The sequence below is a fragment of the Dermacentor andersoni genome, chromosome 1 (assembly GCF_023375885.2).
Source record: "Dermacentor andersoni chromosome 1, qqDerAnde1_hic_scaffold, whole genome shotgun sequence".
Taxonomy (NCBI): Eukaryota; Metazoa; Arthropoda; class Arachnida; order Ixodida; family Ixodidae; genus Dermacentor; species Dermacentor andersoni.
The window spans coordinates 35,676,175-35,692,709 of NC_092814.1; the positions used below are offsets into that span (position 1 = coordinate 35,676,175).

Below are 16,535 nucleotides of genomic sequence, written 5' to 3' on the forward strand. Positions count from 1 at the left end.
CACAACTAAAGGCGAACGGGATCAGGCCGACGCCATCATAAGGAAAGCATTCAAAACAGCGCTTCACCTGCCGGCCAACACCTCGACAGAGAAACTCCTGGCCCTCGGACTCCACAACACGTTCGAGGAGCTCAAAGAAGCACAATTAGGGTCGCAGCTACTCAGACTCCAGCAGACTACCACGGGCAGAAAGCTCCTAAAAAAACTGGGGCACAAAGAAATTGAAAGGCAAGAACAAAGAACGGCAAACCTACCCGATGAGTATCGCAGCACCATCAAGGTAGGGTCCCTGCCAAGAAACATGGACCCGAATTTACACAAAGCCAGGCGGAACGCTTGGGAAAAATATGTAGAAAAATACCTAGCAACAAAAGCGAACACGGTATACACGGACGCCGCGGTATATCCTCGAGAAGGAAGGGAAACAGAACAAAGAGTCGTCGCGGCAGTAATAGGCTCAGACTATAGGGAAATCGCTTGCGCGTCGGCACGGGATTGTACGGTAACCGAGGGAGAGGAAATGGCTGTTGCTCTAGCAGCTGTGGAGGGCTACCGCACAAATAGATCCCTTATAATTCTAACAGACTCCAAGGAAGCATGCCGAAACTACATTAACGGCAGAATCGGTCAAAAGCGCTCCAAATCTTCCTCCGCGCTGGCCAACAGAATAAACGCATTAGACACACCATCTTTTGGGTACCGGGGCACACTGAGATTGAGGGCAACCAAAGGGTCGATAGGATCGTTCGCGAGCATACAAACTGAGCGGACCTAAACAGATCCTGAGGACTTCATGACAGTGATCCCAACGTACTCTGACATACTGAATTACCATAGAGGGACGAGGATCAGATATCCCCCGCCCCACAATACACTCACTCAACAACAGGCAGTTTACTGGCGAAAGGTGCAGACAGGAACTGTCCCAAATTTACATATACTATGAAAAATGTTCCCAAGTCAATACAGGGACACATGCCCGTGGTGTGGCGCAATACCCACACTTTATCACGTCACATGGGAGTGCAATACGAATAAGGCATTCCACAAAATAGAAAATCCGAGTGCGGAGCAGTGGGAGAGCGTGCTCTCCAGCGGCGACCCTAGTCTCCAACGGAAGCTGGTGGATCATGCCCGACGAGCAGCCACGCTGAGTGGTGCCCTGGAATAGGGGTGCCAACCATGCAGGCCGGAGATCGTCATCAACCAATAGAAGATCAAGACATCTGGCCAGACCGCTGAATTACTCTTTCTAGAGTAATAAAGTTTACCTCCTCCTCCTCCTCCTCCTCCTCCTCCTCCCTGAAGTGGCCGATACCGCGGCCGCTCACGTCGAGCGCGCTAGCTTGTTCTATTTCTCGCGCTTTATATGCACGTGAGCCCATCCTTTTCTTCACCGGCTCTGCAGGCGATAGTAGCGCCGCTGCAGGAACCCCCTCCTAGTGTGAAACACGATTGAAAGACATGCGAAAGGCGCGTATAGAAAGCGTAGCGTGGGTTAAGAAGTCCAGGTTAAAAAGTCCAGCCCTGATCGGGATGTCGGCAGTGGAAACAGAAACAGCGCATACAGGCGCGCAATGCATTGCGCGTGAAGGACGTCGGGTTCACGCAATACGAGAGATATGTACTATAGGCAGCCCCGGCAGCGTAGGTTGTGAGCGAGGCGCAGCCACCATGATGCCACAGTGCGAAATCGCGACCTACCGCAGGTTCTCGTAGACGCCCAGGCCTGGTAGAAGACGGAGCTCCGAAAGAAGACAGTCTGGCAGCTCGTGACTGCAGCGTCGAGATAGCGCAAGTGTTGGTCACTCACGTTGTTGACATAGAAGTGATTCTCGAGCTGAAGAAACCAGATGGCAGAGCTACTCCGGCAAAACTTCGGTAGGCCATGCATCCGCGGAAGGTACGAGCACAGAACATCGGAAGGCTCGCCTGCGGCTGCTTGCGGCGAAATCTCGGATTCCGATAGCATCAGGCATCGCGAAGGTTGTGCTTGTGGCGTGGCCGTGCCTGCGAGAGTGAAATTTGCGCCTAGTGGAGCGAGTGGGAGACCCTCTAGCTGAATCGTTGATGAATGAGGTGCTCCCGAACGGAAAGCGCATAGCTTGCGGAAACGTTCAAGGAAGGAGGTGGTGGAGGAAAACGTTTATTGATGAGACGGCTGTTGGAATCGCACCGCTGGCACGAGTTGTTGCAAACTCAGCGCTGACGCCCGTTATTGCAAACGGGTCGCAAGCCCCAAGGGTAGCGTTGGCCTGGCGGCCTGGGGCACTGGAAGCATCCGAAGGTCCCGGCAAAGCATGAGTCGACTGGTAACAGAACAACTGGTTTATTCTAACATCGCAAAAGAGCGGGCGGTCAGGTCGACCGAAGTGAGAGACGGGAGAGCACGTAACTCGACAGAAGAAATCGGAGCCTCTCTCTCGGCGTCCGGGGGCAGCTGCTCTTATAGTCTCGGAGTTGAGGGCGAGAAGGAACGCCTCGTCACCGGCGCACGTGACGGCGCCACGGACACGCTGAGAGACAGGTTGAGACGAGTGTAGTGACGCATCGCCAGGCCGGCGCCGTGGTCAGACCTCCTCGCTTCACTCTTGGGGAGCTCCTCTCCCCGGCTGCCGCGCTTTGACAAGCGGGGGCACACACACACACGCACACACGAAGACACGTGGCACTGAAACACGCCTGGACGCGCTTGGCGGGGAGGCGTATCGGCGGCGCTGAACGGGCCAAAATGTCCGCCGCTTTGAACGAAGCCCCGGCGTCCGTTGCATCCGCGCCGGCTATACCGCGCGTCGTAGGCGAAACGTAACACGGCCGAAAGTAAAAACAAATTAAAAAGCAGCGTTGTGGGCGGCCTTCAGGTTGCCGGTTGTGGCGTCCAGGCCATGCCTAGTCGCGACGTGCTCCGGCCAGTTCACCAGCCGAAGTTGGAGATCCGGCTCGGTGCTGGACAAAGCAGCCTCCGACTGCTGCGGACTGGTTAGGCACCAAGAGGCAGGGGGCAAGTGTGCCGGGCAGGAGAATAGGACGTGAGCGTAATCGGCGCCGGAGCCGTCGCATAAGCGGCAGGCCGGCGAGTGCGTCCCGGGGTAGAGGAGGGCAAGAAGTGCGGGAATAAGATAGGTATGGGCCTGAAGGTGGCGCCTTAAGTGTTGGTGGTGCTGGGGAAGGGACTGGTGCGGAGGGGGGAAGGCGAGACGAGAGAGGCGATAGTGCAAAATGATATCGCGGTACGTGAGGAGCGCGTCGCTCGTATCCATTCCCGGCGGGGGCGGGCTTGCTCGGTCAGCCGAATCTCGAGCGATGGAATTGGCCGCCTCGTTACCAATGGGCCGCGTGAGCGGGCACCCAGATGCTTTGGATGGGGCGAGAGGGAACGGTAGGTTAGGTTGCGGAGAGATTGCGCTGGCCGGGTGTGCCACCCGTCCAACCGCGTAGTTGTAGACCGCAGGTTTGGAGGCGCTGAAGATGTACTTCGCGGAAGTTTGCGTGATGGCAAGGGCAAGAAGGGCGTGAGGCAAGAAGCTGCCTTCTCGGCCTCGACAGAGGTAGAAGTTTAGACTGAGGCAGTAAGAGTGGGTCGGAGAGAATTGTCAGTGACGGCAAGGGCATGTGCTGGGTAGCGGCGGTACGGAGCAGCATCTACGTAAGCCACGGCTGCCTGCCGTTCGTACTGACGCCAGAGCGCGGAGGTATCGCGCTGCTCTACGGGAGGGGTGGTGTTCTGGATGCATATTTTTAGGGAGGACAATAACGGTTAGGAGGGTGGAGACATGGGAAGGGATGGGCAGTGATGTTAGAAGGGCAATAAGAGGGGAGAGGTTAAGGGTGGAAAGAAGTGCGTGACCCGGGCGGGTGCATGAGAGACGGAGGAACTAGGCCGTGTGATGGGCCTCCGTCAGCTCCGTAAGGGAGTTGTGGACGCCCATCGACAGTAACCGAGCCGTCAAAGTAGATGTGGGAAGGGACAGGGCTGACTTATACGCGTGGCGAATGAGGCTGTTGACTTTGTCTTCCTTGGTACGAGAAAGGTAGAGATACGGAAGAGAATAAATGAAGCGGCTGAGAACAAAGGCCTGGACCAGGCTGCGGAGGTCGTGTTCGCGCATGCTGTGGTGACGGTTTGCAATGCGGCGTATGAGGCAGACGGTGTGGTGTACAGTGTTTGTGAGTCGAGTGATGAGGGTGGTGTGCTTGCCATTGGACTGAAGAAAAAGAGCGCCGGGCCGTAGAAAAGCCGAAAGCGCTTGCGTTTGGCCCAGTGAATTCCTTGGAAAGGGTCGTCGCGCAGCTGCCTTCGAGATGCGGAGGAGACTCATGGACCGAGTAGAGGTTTGATGCTGGGGCTGGCGCGGGCTGACCATCGGCACGCGTGGATGCAGGTGATGTGGGACAACAAGATGCGGAATGGCGCGACGGTAGAAATGGCGAGAGTTGTGACTGAGCGCTCGAAGTGGTGTAGTAAGCAAGGACGGCTTTCCGCAAGTCCTCGCAGAAGGATCGACATTTGGGCGAGTTGGTACTGGTTGATTATATTGAAGGGGCGGCGCAAGATGACGAAAGCAGGAACACTTTCCTGTGTGTTCCTGCCTTCTGTATTCGTCGTCTTGCGCCGCCTCTTCAATGTCCTCGTAGAAGTCGGGTACCTGTAGGTGGTGGCCGGAGCCTGGAAAGCCGGAATCTGGAAACTTGTTAATTTGATACGGAAGTGGCTGTCCAGTTGGATGAACCAGATGTCCGGCATGTCGATGTAGAGCTCACGGACACCCTATAGGGTGTCCGTGACTGTATATATACAACTGTATATAGGGTGTCCGTAACTGTATATGTACAACCGCGGGACGTCTGCCGGACCGCGTGAGGCCACGTCACTCTCGGCTTGATATCGGTGCGTTGACGCTGGCATGGCTGGGCGCGGTCGTCCGGTGTCACCAATTTCTGGTAGGCGGCGCGAAGACGTAGCCGCCGTCAACACGGTTTATTTAGGCCGGCCAGTCATGGTGCCGCGGGATCCTTGGTGCGGCCTATACCGCGTCCGCTCAGGTCTAGCGCGCCAGCTTATTGTTGTTGTTGCCTCAAGACATGGCTCGTACTAGCTGGCGGGATCGGCTACACTGGGTTGATTGAAAAGTGCATCTAATAAAATACCAAGAGGGGGGGAACGTTCCATTTCTACCGCTTTATGTACACATGAGCCCATCTTTTTCTTCACCGAGTCTGGAAGCAATAGTCGCGCCGTTACATCTCTTTTCTTCGTATTTCAAATGTATCTTGATGTGTTGCATCACTTCCTCGTCTCTCTTGACCTCTTTTTCGTTGCACTTGGTGCCTAGAGTGTTTGAATATTCCAGAAGTTTCCAGGTTATGCCTGTATACCTGAAGCATCCCCATGAATGCTAAGAACGGTTACGGTTGACTTTTCGATTAATGTTATGAATGTCTTAGCTGAACCCTGTACTGTCCAGCCGAATATGCTTTGTGCAACTGTCAACCTCTCTTAATGTTGGGTTACCAGCTGTTATTACTTCCCAATACTAGTCCGATCCAATGAGCATTCCGATCTCCATGCGTGGTGTGCTCCTACATAAACAGCCAGCAAGCTTGATCTCGTCGTCTTCATGCTTCTTTTGCTGTGGGATTTGCAGGGACCGTATTCTTTATTTTGAAATCACCTCTAGTTCGAGTGCTTCCAACGATATTTCTGAATTACTGCAGGCACTTTCGAGTTCAGCTTCAACCAAATTTACAACTCTTTAATTTTGGCCTCCTCCCACCGCGCCGATTATGAGTTTTACGTTTCCCCGAACACTACAGCCAAGTTTCTCAGATAATCTTTCCAGAATGAATCATTGTTGGCTGCCTGTGTCCAGCAGAATACGGCAATAACATGATTGCCTTCGTCTTTCCGTTAAAGGGGTTGGGACACCAAATTTTGAGGCTATGAAAAGCATGTTGTAGGCTGCTTCCGTATGCAAGGACACCCAGAACGAAGTATTGGACGCTGCAAACATTTTAAAATAATTTTAATTCAGCTCCAAAAAGTCATTAAAAACTCCTTCTCGTAGTCGAGACCCATCGCTAGCGCGGCAGTTACTACGTCACAGAGGAGGAACGAAAATATTGACGTCATAGCACACTAGCACAAAAACGTGACGTATGATGAGTAGCGATGAAATGCCGATTACGGAGCATGCTGAGCCGAGCGACCGAGCATAGCCTCCACTATGACCGAGCTACAGGCATATAGAAATCCTTTCTTAATGCAAAGAAAGAGTAAGGCGTGCAGGCACGGACACAAGAGGAGAGAAGTGGACAACACGAACGCCGCACGGCGGCCCGCGAACGGCAAACTGCGTGCGGCGAGTTGCCGAGCGGACGGGCCTATACGTTTGAGCCGGCCGACTCCGAAAGGGACCAGGATATATGCGGCGTTCGTGTTGTTCGCTTCTCTCTTCGCATAGTCGCATAGTTCGGCAGCTCGGAGCGGTCTCTCGTTCGCTTGGCCTTTCTCAATGTGAGGGCCTGTCCACGTTACCGGCACGGAAACTCGCCGCACGCCGTTTGCCGTTCGCGGGCCCCCGTGCGACGGCGGTTTTGCTCGCGAACGGCGAGATTTCCTTGCCGTAGAGAGGATGGGCCCGGGACCCATTTGTGCGGCAGCCGTACGGCGAAGCGGCCAATCAGCGATCAAGGAGTGGTCACTCTGGCACCGAGGGCAGCTTCACCACCTCTGATCGTTCGGCGCCGCCGATATCGTCGCTAGGCCTTTTCCGGTTCACTTCAAAGCTAAAGCGTACGACGCTTCGGAATGAATCACCGACTGTCACAAGCCGCAATATTTTCTTACCGTTGTTGTCGTTCTTCGCAATAATTATAATAATCGCGACATGCACTTCGAATCGCCAGTTGTTGACATCTCAGAGCACGCGTATACGCGAGCAGACGACGCAGCATAGTTTTACGTGACTATTTTTTGTGGCCCACGTGACCAAGCCATGTTGCGTTTCCTCCTCTGTGACGTCATAGCATCCCCCGGAGCCCAGAAACCGAAACCGAAATCGCTCGGTATAATAATGCTATTATTAAATTATTTATCGGATATATATGAATCCCGCTGTGTGTATCGTGCTCCCTGAAGCATGACACAACGTTTGAATCAACAAACGCATGAACGAAAATTGTGATGTCTCCACCCCTTTAATGCAACTACAGTCTGTGGAAAAACACTTGACGAGATGTTCATAAACTGGCAAATACACACCTGCTCTTATTTTGACTTTCGCAAGATGCAGCTGTTCCGCACTGCGCTGTCATTTATTTTGCTTCGGTACATAGCTGTGCTTACCCTTTGCTGCATAGTTTGCACATGCCGTTTGCCTTGCATGTTTGAATCGTATGCCAAGGTCTCGTGCAGCGAAGCACCTATTTGCCTGTTTCAGCTTCATTTTCTTGTCTTCGCAAAGGATTGTTTTCCTCTGGTCATGGGCATATTGAGTATTATTTTCGTGAAATATGTAGAACTTGGCAACCGTTCTTTTAAAGTTAAGCATTATTGTTTGCTGCTTACTTCTAGTCTCTTGCCGTAACTATTCTTTAGTTCTTGCGACGAGCAGGCAACTGGCCTGTAGTTGCGTACAAAAATAGACGAACTTTCCTATTGTAGCCGCTGCCGCATTGACATACACGAGGCCCTGCCTTTGCAATTTTGTAAGCTGTCTTTAGGGTACCCACTGGAGACAATGACACGCGAAGTTTGCTGCGTAACGTCCTCGCGCCAAGATCCCTGCTCTTATTTCCAAACCTTCCGTTACGCAGGAACGTTTTCTCATTGGAAAGGTGGGATTACCACGGCGATTGCATGGTAGCAATCGCCGTGGCAACGACGTGATCGCCGCAGCGATGGCAGAGCGCGGATGACACAAGAACTTTTGTTGCGATACCAATTATGCAGAAACTCGAAGCGCATTTTCGCCGTCGGTGCCGCCGTGTTGTCCCAATTGCGAGGCGCATGCGCCGCCCAGCCCGCCCCGAGCGCGCACGCTGTGTGCTGCGCGTAGCGTGATCACCTGCGGGTGCGAGGGCAAGCGAGCGAGGTTGAGCTGCAAGGGCTGATTGTAGCACGTACTAGGATATTCGGGTATGCTCTAGCTGGTGGCTTCATGCGCACTATTTTCCCCTGCGCTCAGTGTGTCAGGTCTCGTGATCTCAGTTTTGTAGACGCAGCACACTTTAAAGGGTGAAGGGAGCGCCAGCTCGGGTTGTTCAACTTTGGAACAAGCGCGAGCGCTCCCCGCTGCCGGAGCTCCAGAACACGTCAGCGTAGCGGCAGTGAGTAGTTGCGGCCACTAAGTGAACTCTGTTCGTGTGTGTCCTTGGCAGCGTGTCACCACGCTTGTTTAGTTAGTTTTCGGTGTGTGTGAGTGTGTATGGCCTGGCCCAGGTGAGCTCGCCCAGGACCGGCCAGTGGGAGCAAAGGCGGCCGGCTCCTGAAAGGTGCCGGCTGCGGCCGCATCTGGCCGCATGGACGACGCCGAGGCAGCCGAGCAGCAGCCTTCGCTGCAGGAGCGCGCTCTGGGCGGCTTCTGCAGTCGCTTCTGCCGGGGCCTCTACCTACTCTTTATGCTGGCGCTGTTCGGTGCTGCCGTTGCCGTGCTCGTGCTCTGGACGCCGCCTACACCGACGCAGGTCCGCATGTTTGAAATATGGCGATAGTTCACCATCTACTTCGGGCGCATTACAAAGCGCTCTTGTTAACTGATCAGCGGTATACTTCAGGCAGTTTAAAGGCACACTTAAGAAGGATATATTCGTTAAGCCGCATTATCTACACTTCTACAATTAGCTAAACGCGCACTCTTAGCCTTGGAGGAGGCTTGTTAAGCCCGTGGAAGGAATTTTTGTTGGGCTAGTTGGTGTTTGCGTACCGACATAATGTAGCGCGAAGACACAATTACACAGAAGGAACACAGACACGTCACAGGCGCTTGTGACGTCACAGCGCTTTTAACGTGTTCTGTGTCCCTTCCGTGTAATTGTGGCTTCGTGCTACATTATGTCGGTAAGGTTGTCAAGCCCGCCCCCCCCCCCGAAAAAAGAAAACCAACAAAATACGGCTGGCCTCGAAGTTCCCGCATCAGCGTACCGTGACGTCATGGATTTTGACGGGGGCTGCTCGGGCCTAGTTGATTTTTTATTGTCTTGAAAATATAATTTAATAAGATAAAGAAACGACAGCGAGCGATTCTGGACTAGAAGTTTTGGTAATGACGCTTCATTTTGATTCCAACGTTCGCTAGAACTATTTGTTATTGGTATAGGTCGCATTTGCGTATTTATTTATCTGTGGCTCTGGTGAGATGGTACGGCGCGCGCTCTTTATATGTACTGCTTTAGCATACAAACTGCTTTATGAGTACGCGCTCAGGTTGCTGCAAGCTAGCATAGACATCTGCGCTGCTTTCTCAGTTAAGTCTATTGCTTCAACGGGCACTGTGTTAATCGAGGTGACAGAGCATGCTTTCTTTAATACTGATGATAATGTCAGGCCCACCTCCGTGTGGTTCTCATGGAAACTCCACGCGGTGAGGCAGCAACCTCATTAGCGTCTAGCCTTCTGACGTCATTCTGGCTGACCATTCTTTTGCAGAAGGCACTTCGTCAGCTTTAAGTTCATCGACCTCCGTCGCTTGAATCGCCAATGAAGCGTAGTTTTCGCTATAATATAGGAGCAGAGCTGACATTTCCTTGCATAGCGTTCCGCCTGCTCGGTTGTTGATGTACAGCTGAGAGTGCAAATGGGTGCGTCGCCTGACAGTGTTTTGGGTCGCAGGTCTTCCTGGGTGCCGTGCTGTTCGCCCTGGGCGGCTGTTGCGGCCTGGTATTCGTCAGCTGGGACAGCGTGGTGCGCTCGACGCGCCTCGGTTGCTGTTGCATCTATGCGACGTCCGTTGTGTTCTGCGCCGGCCTGCTGGGCGCCGGCGCCCTGCTGGCCGAGCGCACGCCGCGCTACGTGCGCGAGGACGGCCTCATTCTTCTTGGCCTCGGCCTGCTTGGTCTGCTGTTCGTGGCGCTGTACGCACTGGCCGGTCGCCGCGCCGCTGAGCGCTCGCGTCAAGAAAGCGGATCCTTCCTGGGGCAACTGACGTCGCGCTCGCGGCTCAGTTCTAGCTCGGCGGCCGTCGAGCTGTGCAAGGCACTGTTCACAGAAAACCGAGCATTTTCGCCTCAGCGCCTGCAAGAGGATGAGGCCAGCTCCAATAAAGTGGTGATGCTGTGCGTCCTCCGCTCTGACGCTGGCGGTGCCAAGACTGTCGCCTTCGTGGACGCAGAGGAAGGATCCCCAGCTGCACAAGACTCGGAATATTTGCCAGAGGCTGAGCCATTGCCGGATGCCGAGTCTCTGGCAAGCGCCGAGTCTCCGGCAGCCACTGAGACGTTGCCAAGCGTCGAGTCCGCAACACACGAGTCGTCCGACCCGTCGGCGGTCTAAAGCGTCATTCACAGAGACGGTTGCGGAATCAAGTTTCGAGGTGGAGGCCTACGCAGGCGATACACATAGCTGCAACGGAGAGTAGTGTTCCTCGTCAATGAGTGCCTTGCTTCAACGAAATGGCGAACCTGATGAGGTAGCGAGAGCACTTATTAGCAGGTTCAACGTTTCCATCACCAACTTCATTAGATAAGCTCTCACTCTAGTTCTCAGAAGCAGCAGCCTTGGAGAACCGAATTATCGATGCGTATACTGCCTGAGTTTATTACCTTTGAGGCACTTTACCGCATCGTAATGTCTCTGCCGTGTCCGCAAACGCCATTGTGAATGAAGCTGCTGTCGCTGCCAGTACAAAAAGGCCAAAAAGGTTAGCTTGCTCGGCTATTGAAAGCCCGGTTGCACTGTCGAAGCTCATCTTAAAAGTAAGAATTTACGAACTGCGTGCACGTAGCCGCACGCGGGCCACAGCAGAACTAGGCCTCGAGAAGTGTGGAACATGGTGAGTTTAGCCACGACCCGTCCAGCTATAATCCGATCAGAGGTTATTGAGTGCCTGCCAAACCTGCGGCTAACCTTAAGTCATTGTTGAGTGGCGCTTGTGCGACCAGTTCTCAATGATTCCAATGGTCTAACTTGTACACGCTGAACTTCTACGCTCCTGCGTCTAGCAGTGGGCATTGGTGGAGCCCTTTGAGGGGGGTATTGTATGCAGGTGTGAGTGCGAAGCAAGAATTTGGTTTGAGCGTTCGCTGTTAGAGCGAAATCTTGACACATTATGACTATTGCAATTTGCCATTAAAGGCACGTCCCCCCGTGAGATTGTAGTACAAAGGTAGTTTTTACATCTTCTCGTAGCCTCGCGTCCGCGCAGATAGATCGTTGCTTGGGAGAAGCCATTTCTGTGTTTCTTTCGCGACGCGCCTCTCTAGGCTAATAAACTGGAAAACGACGGCTCATGTACAAGATCAAAAGACGATAGTTGTGTAATGGCCGATGCGGGCGCATTCTTTGTATCCTGATAGGCCAAAACTCGACGTTTAACGCAAGTCTTGGTGCTCTTCAAGCTTTACCACAGTATGCGAGGTTTTTGTAGTTCTATACCGACTTTTATGTTGTTCATAGATTCGAGCTCGGCAACGTTCTAGTAAGGGCAATTCCCCGGACGACCCTTAGACAGAATATAACGTTTTAGCGCTAGTGATCTTTGACTCTGATACGCACTGTACAATCCGGGAAAATCAAAATGCGAAGGTGAAGGAGCACGTTAACGTTCAACTTTCCTTGCTTCAAAATCTTGCTCCTCTGACAGGCTCCCATACTCTGCAAACGCTTCCGAACAAGACACATTTGCTCAAAGTAACTGCCATATCGCTTCCAACTTAAAGGCATGTAGTACGTGCGACTCCACACCTCCTTACCCGTTCGTCCATGGCACACTGAGCATCTGACCGCCTAAAGAAGGCGCAGCATTGCCCTACCACTAGCACTGCCGCACTGATATCGCGCTTACGTTACCGTGAAGATTGAAGAAGGACGCCTTCGACAGCAGAATTTGCAGGATTAAGTGAGTGCATAAATTACATCATCCGCTCTGGTATGGAGTTGGGAACGTTTTTCTTGCGCTTAGACAGCAAGTCTTTTACTGTGTTTGTATATATATATATATCCTTTAACAGGGGGCCGTTCAGCAAATTCTTGGTGTCATACTTTGCCCTGCTGGGTACATATGCAAAACAGCACGAGCGTGCACAGTTTTCGACCCTGTATCAAGTGCGGGAGCAGTGCGAGGCCGTTTTCCATCGTCTAGTGCCAGTGTATTCGTACCGAGAAACACTAGCGTTGTCCACCGGAGACCGCCACTAATTGAGAGAGCCTGCCTCTAAGTTGCTGTAGGTGCCACCTATACAGGAACCTCTCACTGTACACAGCTTTGTGCAGCTTTCACCTATCGATGCCTCCAAGAGAGCCATTTGCCAGGCTGTGAAATTAAAGCATATCGCCAGCGCAGCGATAAGCTACTCAGTACATCGAGAAGCCCCGAGTAGCGAAACCTTGCCTCCCATGCTCGAAGAGTTTGTCAGTGGCAGGTGCATTAGATAGCGCAAACGTACCACGTGCGGCTCCTGCGCGTGGAGCAGGCTGTAACTACTCTCGGTTGTCTTGTCAATCAAGAAACCAAACGGCAGCAGCCAGAAAGAAAATACTATGACGAGTGTCAGCACAGGACAACGTACAGCGTCATGCTATGTGTTCCTTTGAGCCATCTCTCACGAGACCCTCCGTATTCTTAGTGTCGCTGTCTATTCATTTCACGTTACGAGGATGTCTAATTGGGTTTACAGTACATCAGCTAGGTAAGGTATCACCACGAGAAGCTTTTATTAGAAGAGTGGCGCAATTTAACACGGCTGCACAATGCGTTCGTCTTGCCTATGCTTCGCGTATGTGCGTAGCTTGTGTTCCTCTGATAATAGCTATGCTTTACCAACTAGCCCAACCAGAAGCACTCCTACGAAAGTCTTAAAAGTGTCTTTTGGGTGTTCCTCTTATTGTTGCTCACCAGGTGATTGAGGGCACCAAAATGCGGCAGTTGTTCGCCTACCGTTGCTGCATCTCTGTATAAGTTCTTGTTTTAGTTGCAGCATGCGGAGTCATTAAAACTGACAGACATAGGCTTATCGCGGCCAGTGATTTGTATCTGTAGGAACTATTTCTAGGATAAGCAAATCCTTGCAAAACATGAATCAAAGCTACTCACTTTCATTTAAAACGCAGTTATAGCTTTTTAGCAAAAAAAAAAATTGTTTGCGGTCACAAGAAGGGTGCGAACGCATGGTTGTCACTATCATACGCCGGCAGCGCTTTTACAAGGGTACACGTGAGCCAGCCCATTGTGCTTAACCAATGTATCACTCCGATGAAAATCTGCGCCATGCCCAGGAAGTCAGGACATCTGGCAAGGGTCGTGTTTTTTAACGAATCTTTTCATATCCCATTTCCTGTACCCTTTGTCATCGGTGTTGGGAAGCGCGATGGATGATGAGAAATGACTGGAATCGAAAGAGAATTCTTACAAAATAGGGCTGCTAAAGACAGTAGTTCTGCGAGATTCTTTCTTTTCCCGATTCCTTTCGTTTCTGATTCACTTTTCCCGCTCCTTAACTACGAATTTTAATATTTCTCCTTCCCTAGATGACGCAAGCAGCGACATACACTTTTACGTATGACCAATTGATGAACTGTGCGCAGACACAGCGAAAAACATAACGTGCTGGGCACGGTAATCGAACCCCCTAACTCACTTCATCTTGACAGAAAATTCAAACTCTGGCCGTCGGAACCATTCAACTACAGCCGGAAGCAGCGACCTGCGCGACGAAGTTTTATATTTGTGCTTACCTGGTAGATTCTGGGACTGTTCGGGTAAAAAAAAAAAACAGCAATTGTGGAACATCATCGTTGTTTCGAGACATACTACGTCAGAGCTCTGAAGATGGGTCTTCGTAGTTGATAAAGCTCGCATAAATTTTTTGTTTATATATTTTTTTCTGCGCAAGTTGTTCTTTCTACAAAATAGGTAAATTTAGAACATTTGCATGTGCTTTTATACTTCCAACTTCGTACGTAATTTGGAACAGCTTTTCGTCCGCAATATCCGCTACATACACGATGTGTTGTCTAGGCGGGGAGCTGTTTTCTCGAGGCCTTTCCGGTTCGTTGTCTGTGTGATGATTAGTTATAATAAAAACACGCACACTCACACACACAAACACCTTTCATATAAACCGATTGTGCATTCCGATTTCTCGAACTTCTGATTTATATTGCCAGTTTCGGCAGTTGCACACCCAAATGTACTGGCGATAATCCGCTTTTTTTTTCGACACTTTTCGCTCCCTTGAGCAGTCATTCAGCTTGTTCTTCCTGATTCTTCTGTTAACCTTTCTAACCATACAAGACATGCTGACGATAAAGTGATGTTTTTAGCCTTGTATCGTGCGAATTGCATTTCTGACGTTTGTTCTGCCGTCCTGCACTTCACGCTGTTTTCTGAGCAATATGCTCAAGCGACAAACTCCGCTTAAAAACTATTTTGTGCTATCACAGCCTCATTTTGCGAGAGGGAACTGATTTATGTCTTTCAAAGACTCCGTTCTTACTGCTTGAAATGCCGTTACATTACATTCTGGAGGTGTTCCACGGGAATTATCCCGTGGAAGTTGTAAGAAAAGTTAATTTTTATTCTCCTTGTCGAGATGGCAAGCTTAAGAACTTGTTCTGCAATAATTTAATTTATCAATGCAACAGGAATACAGCCAATGTTGAACGTCACCCTTGTTGAATGAAAAGGATAATGTAATTAATCTGAACGCTTCCAAAACTGAACATGAAAAAAATGAGAGACAGTACAGAGACATTTGAGCTAGAGACATGCGTTTATTCACTTAACAATCATGACAGCCAAAAGTTATATTACTATAATTCAGCTGTACAATCAGGCGCAAAGCTCTGGTAGGTAAATGGCTACGCATTAGGAAAATAGAACAAACTGTTCGTGGGCTAGTGCATTTCGAGTATAATGCCAAGTGTCAAGTACATGTTGCCCTTGAATTGTGAAGTGTTCGCCTCGGATGCAGCACTGTCTATATGATTCACTTCATTCGCGACATGCAATTTTTTACCATGGAGCAGTCCGTGAGGCAGTAAAGTTTTTCCGTTTTGGCATATCTTTTAGCTGAAAAAGCTCTGATAAAAAGTTGGATGTCTACAGCCCTTAGATATTCGACTACAGAACATCAGGAACCAGTTTGTGTATAGTTTATGCGTGAGTTTGTGCATATGTTCACCTACTAATTTCAGGTTAGAGTGAAATATGAGCTGTGAAGGTATCATAGCTGTAGCTTTGGTACTTTCAGTACGAGTTAATAATGGCAGTGTGTCGCCCAGCATGCTGCGATAGGTGGGCAGAAGGTCGCCGCATCAGCAAAGTGCAGGCTGGGCTACTTGCTGGAGTATCATTACTGGGTTACATTCATGCAGAACGCATACTGTCAGTTGGTGTTCTTAGAGTTTCCTTTATTTTATTTTTTTTATTTTGTAGTGCACGTATGATTGTCAGCAGCGCTGCCACACAAGTGAAGGAAAAAAATATCAAAACTACTGCACTCGTCCTTCGCCCTGATGTGAAAGTTTGTTACCCTATATTCCTCGTGATACAAGTTCTGTGATGAAACTACGTTAGTTCTTGCGCGGTCCTGTCAACTTTGTATTTGTCCTGTTGTCATCTAAGTTTGTTCTATGAGCGGTTACACCGCCCAATTATTTCGCGTGGTTTAGTCGTAGAGCGACTATGCTGGTCGCGTGGAAACGTGCTTCATCCGGTGGCGACATGTTTCAGTGTGCATCGTCCGCGAGAAAACCCTTTTCCAATCAAAGTAGCTAACTGTCCCTTTTTATACGATGCAAGCTGTGCGATGATTCGAGCACGCGCATACTCTCTGCATATAACTGCGCCGTGACATATCAGCGGCCTCCCCCCCTGCTGACTTGCACGTCGCGGTGAGCGGAGGTCACGTGGTGTTGTACTCGCCTCTGCTGCTCTCGGTCCCCACGTTTGTTGAGTCCTCTTCTTTCTCGACTACTTTTCTCACTCAGCATCTACATGAACTGCTCAGTTCAGGCAATAAAGTTCCAATTAGGATCACGGCGTCGGACTCTGTTTCTCAAGCGTGACTGTCGCACTCATTGTTAGGTGAGACGCGAGAAAGCTTTCATCGGATACGCGGGAAGCGTGCCCTGCAATAGGTTGTGCGAATGAAAACAACTGGGGTGAAAGAAATATTGAACTTGGCGTATTATTTTTTAAATTTAATATATATGTCGCTTTGTCTATGAATAAAAATGAATATTAATATGGAAAGTCTATGATACCAGTGTGCAGGAAAGCATCAAAGCTTCAGAATAAAAGCTTAGAACAGTGCAAGTAATATCTTACCATAAAGTTGGTTCTTTCCCTTTTTTATTTTTTCTTAATGTGGGGCACCAC

At 50.6% G+C, this 16,535-nt stretch overlaps 1 protein-coding gene across 2 annotated transcripts in view; it reads left to right on the forward strand.

Annotated features, from left to right (window-relative positions):
• LOC126545782 (uncharacterized) overlaps positions 1-16,190 on the forward strand; it is a 39,321-nt gene extending 23,131 nt beyond the window's left edge. The window contains exons 1-3 of one of the 2 annotated variants that reach the window (XM_055061315.2): positions 7,875-8,328; positions 8,441-8,685; positions 9,830-16,190. In XM_055061315.2, coding sequence (XP_054917290.1) covers positions 8,521-8,685; positions 9,830-10,489 — 825 coding nt within the window. In that variant the 5' untranslated portion in view covers positions 7,875-8,328; positions 8,441-8,520 and the 3' untranslated portion in view covers positions 10,490-16,190. Of the gene's footprint in view, positions 1-7,874; positions 8,329-8,440; positions 8,686-9,829 lie in introns of those variants that run through there. The other variant, XM_050193778.3, reaches the window with a different exon arrangement.
• Positions 16,191-16,535: the final 345 nt, after the last annotated feature.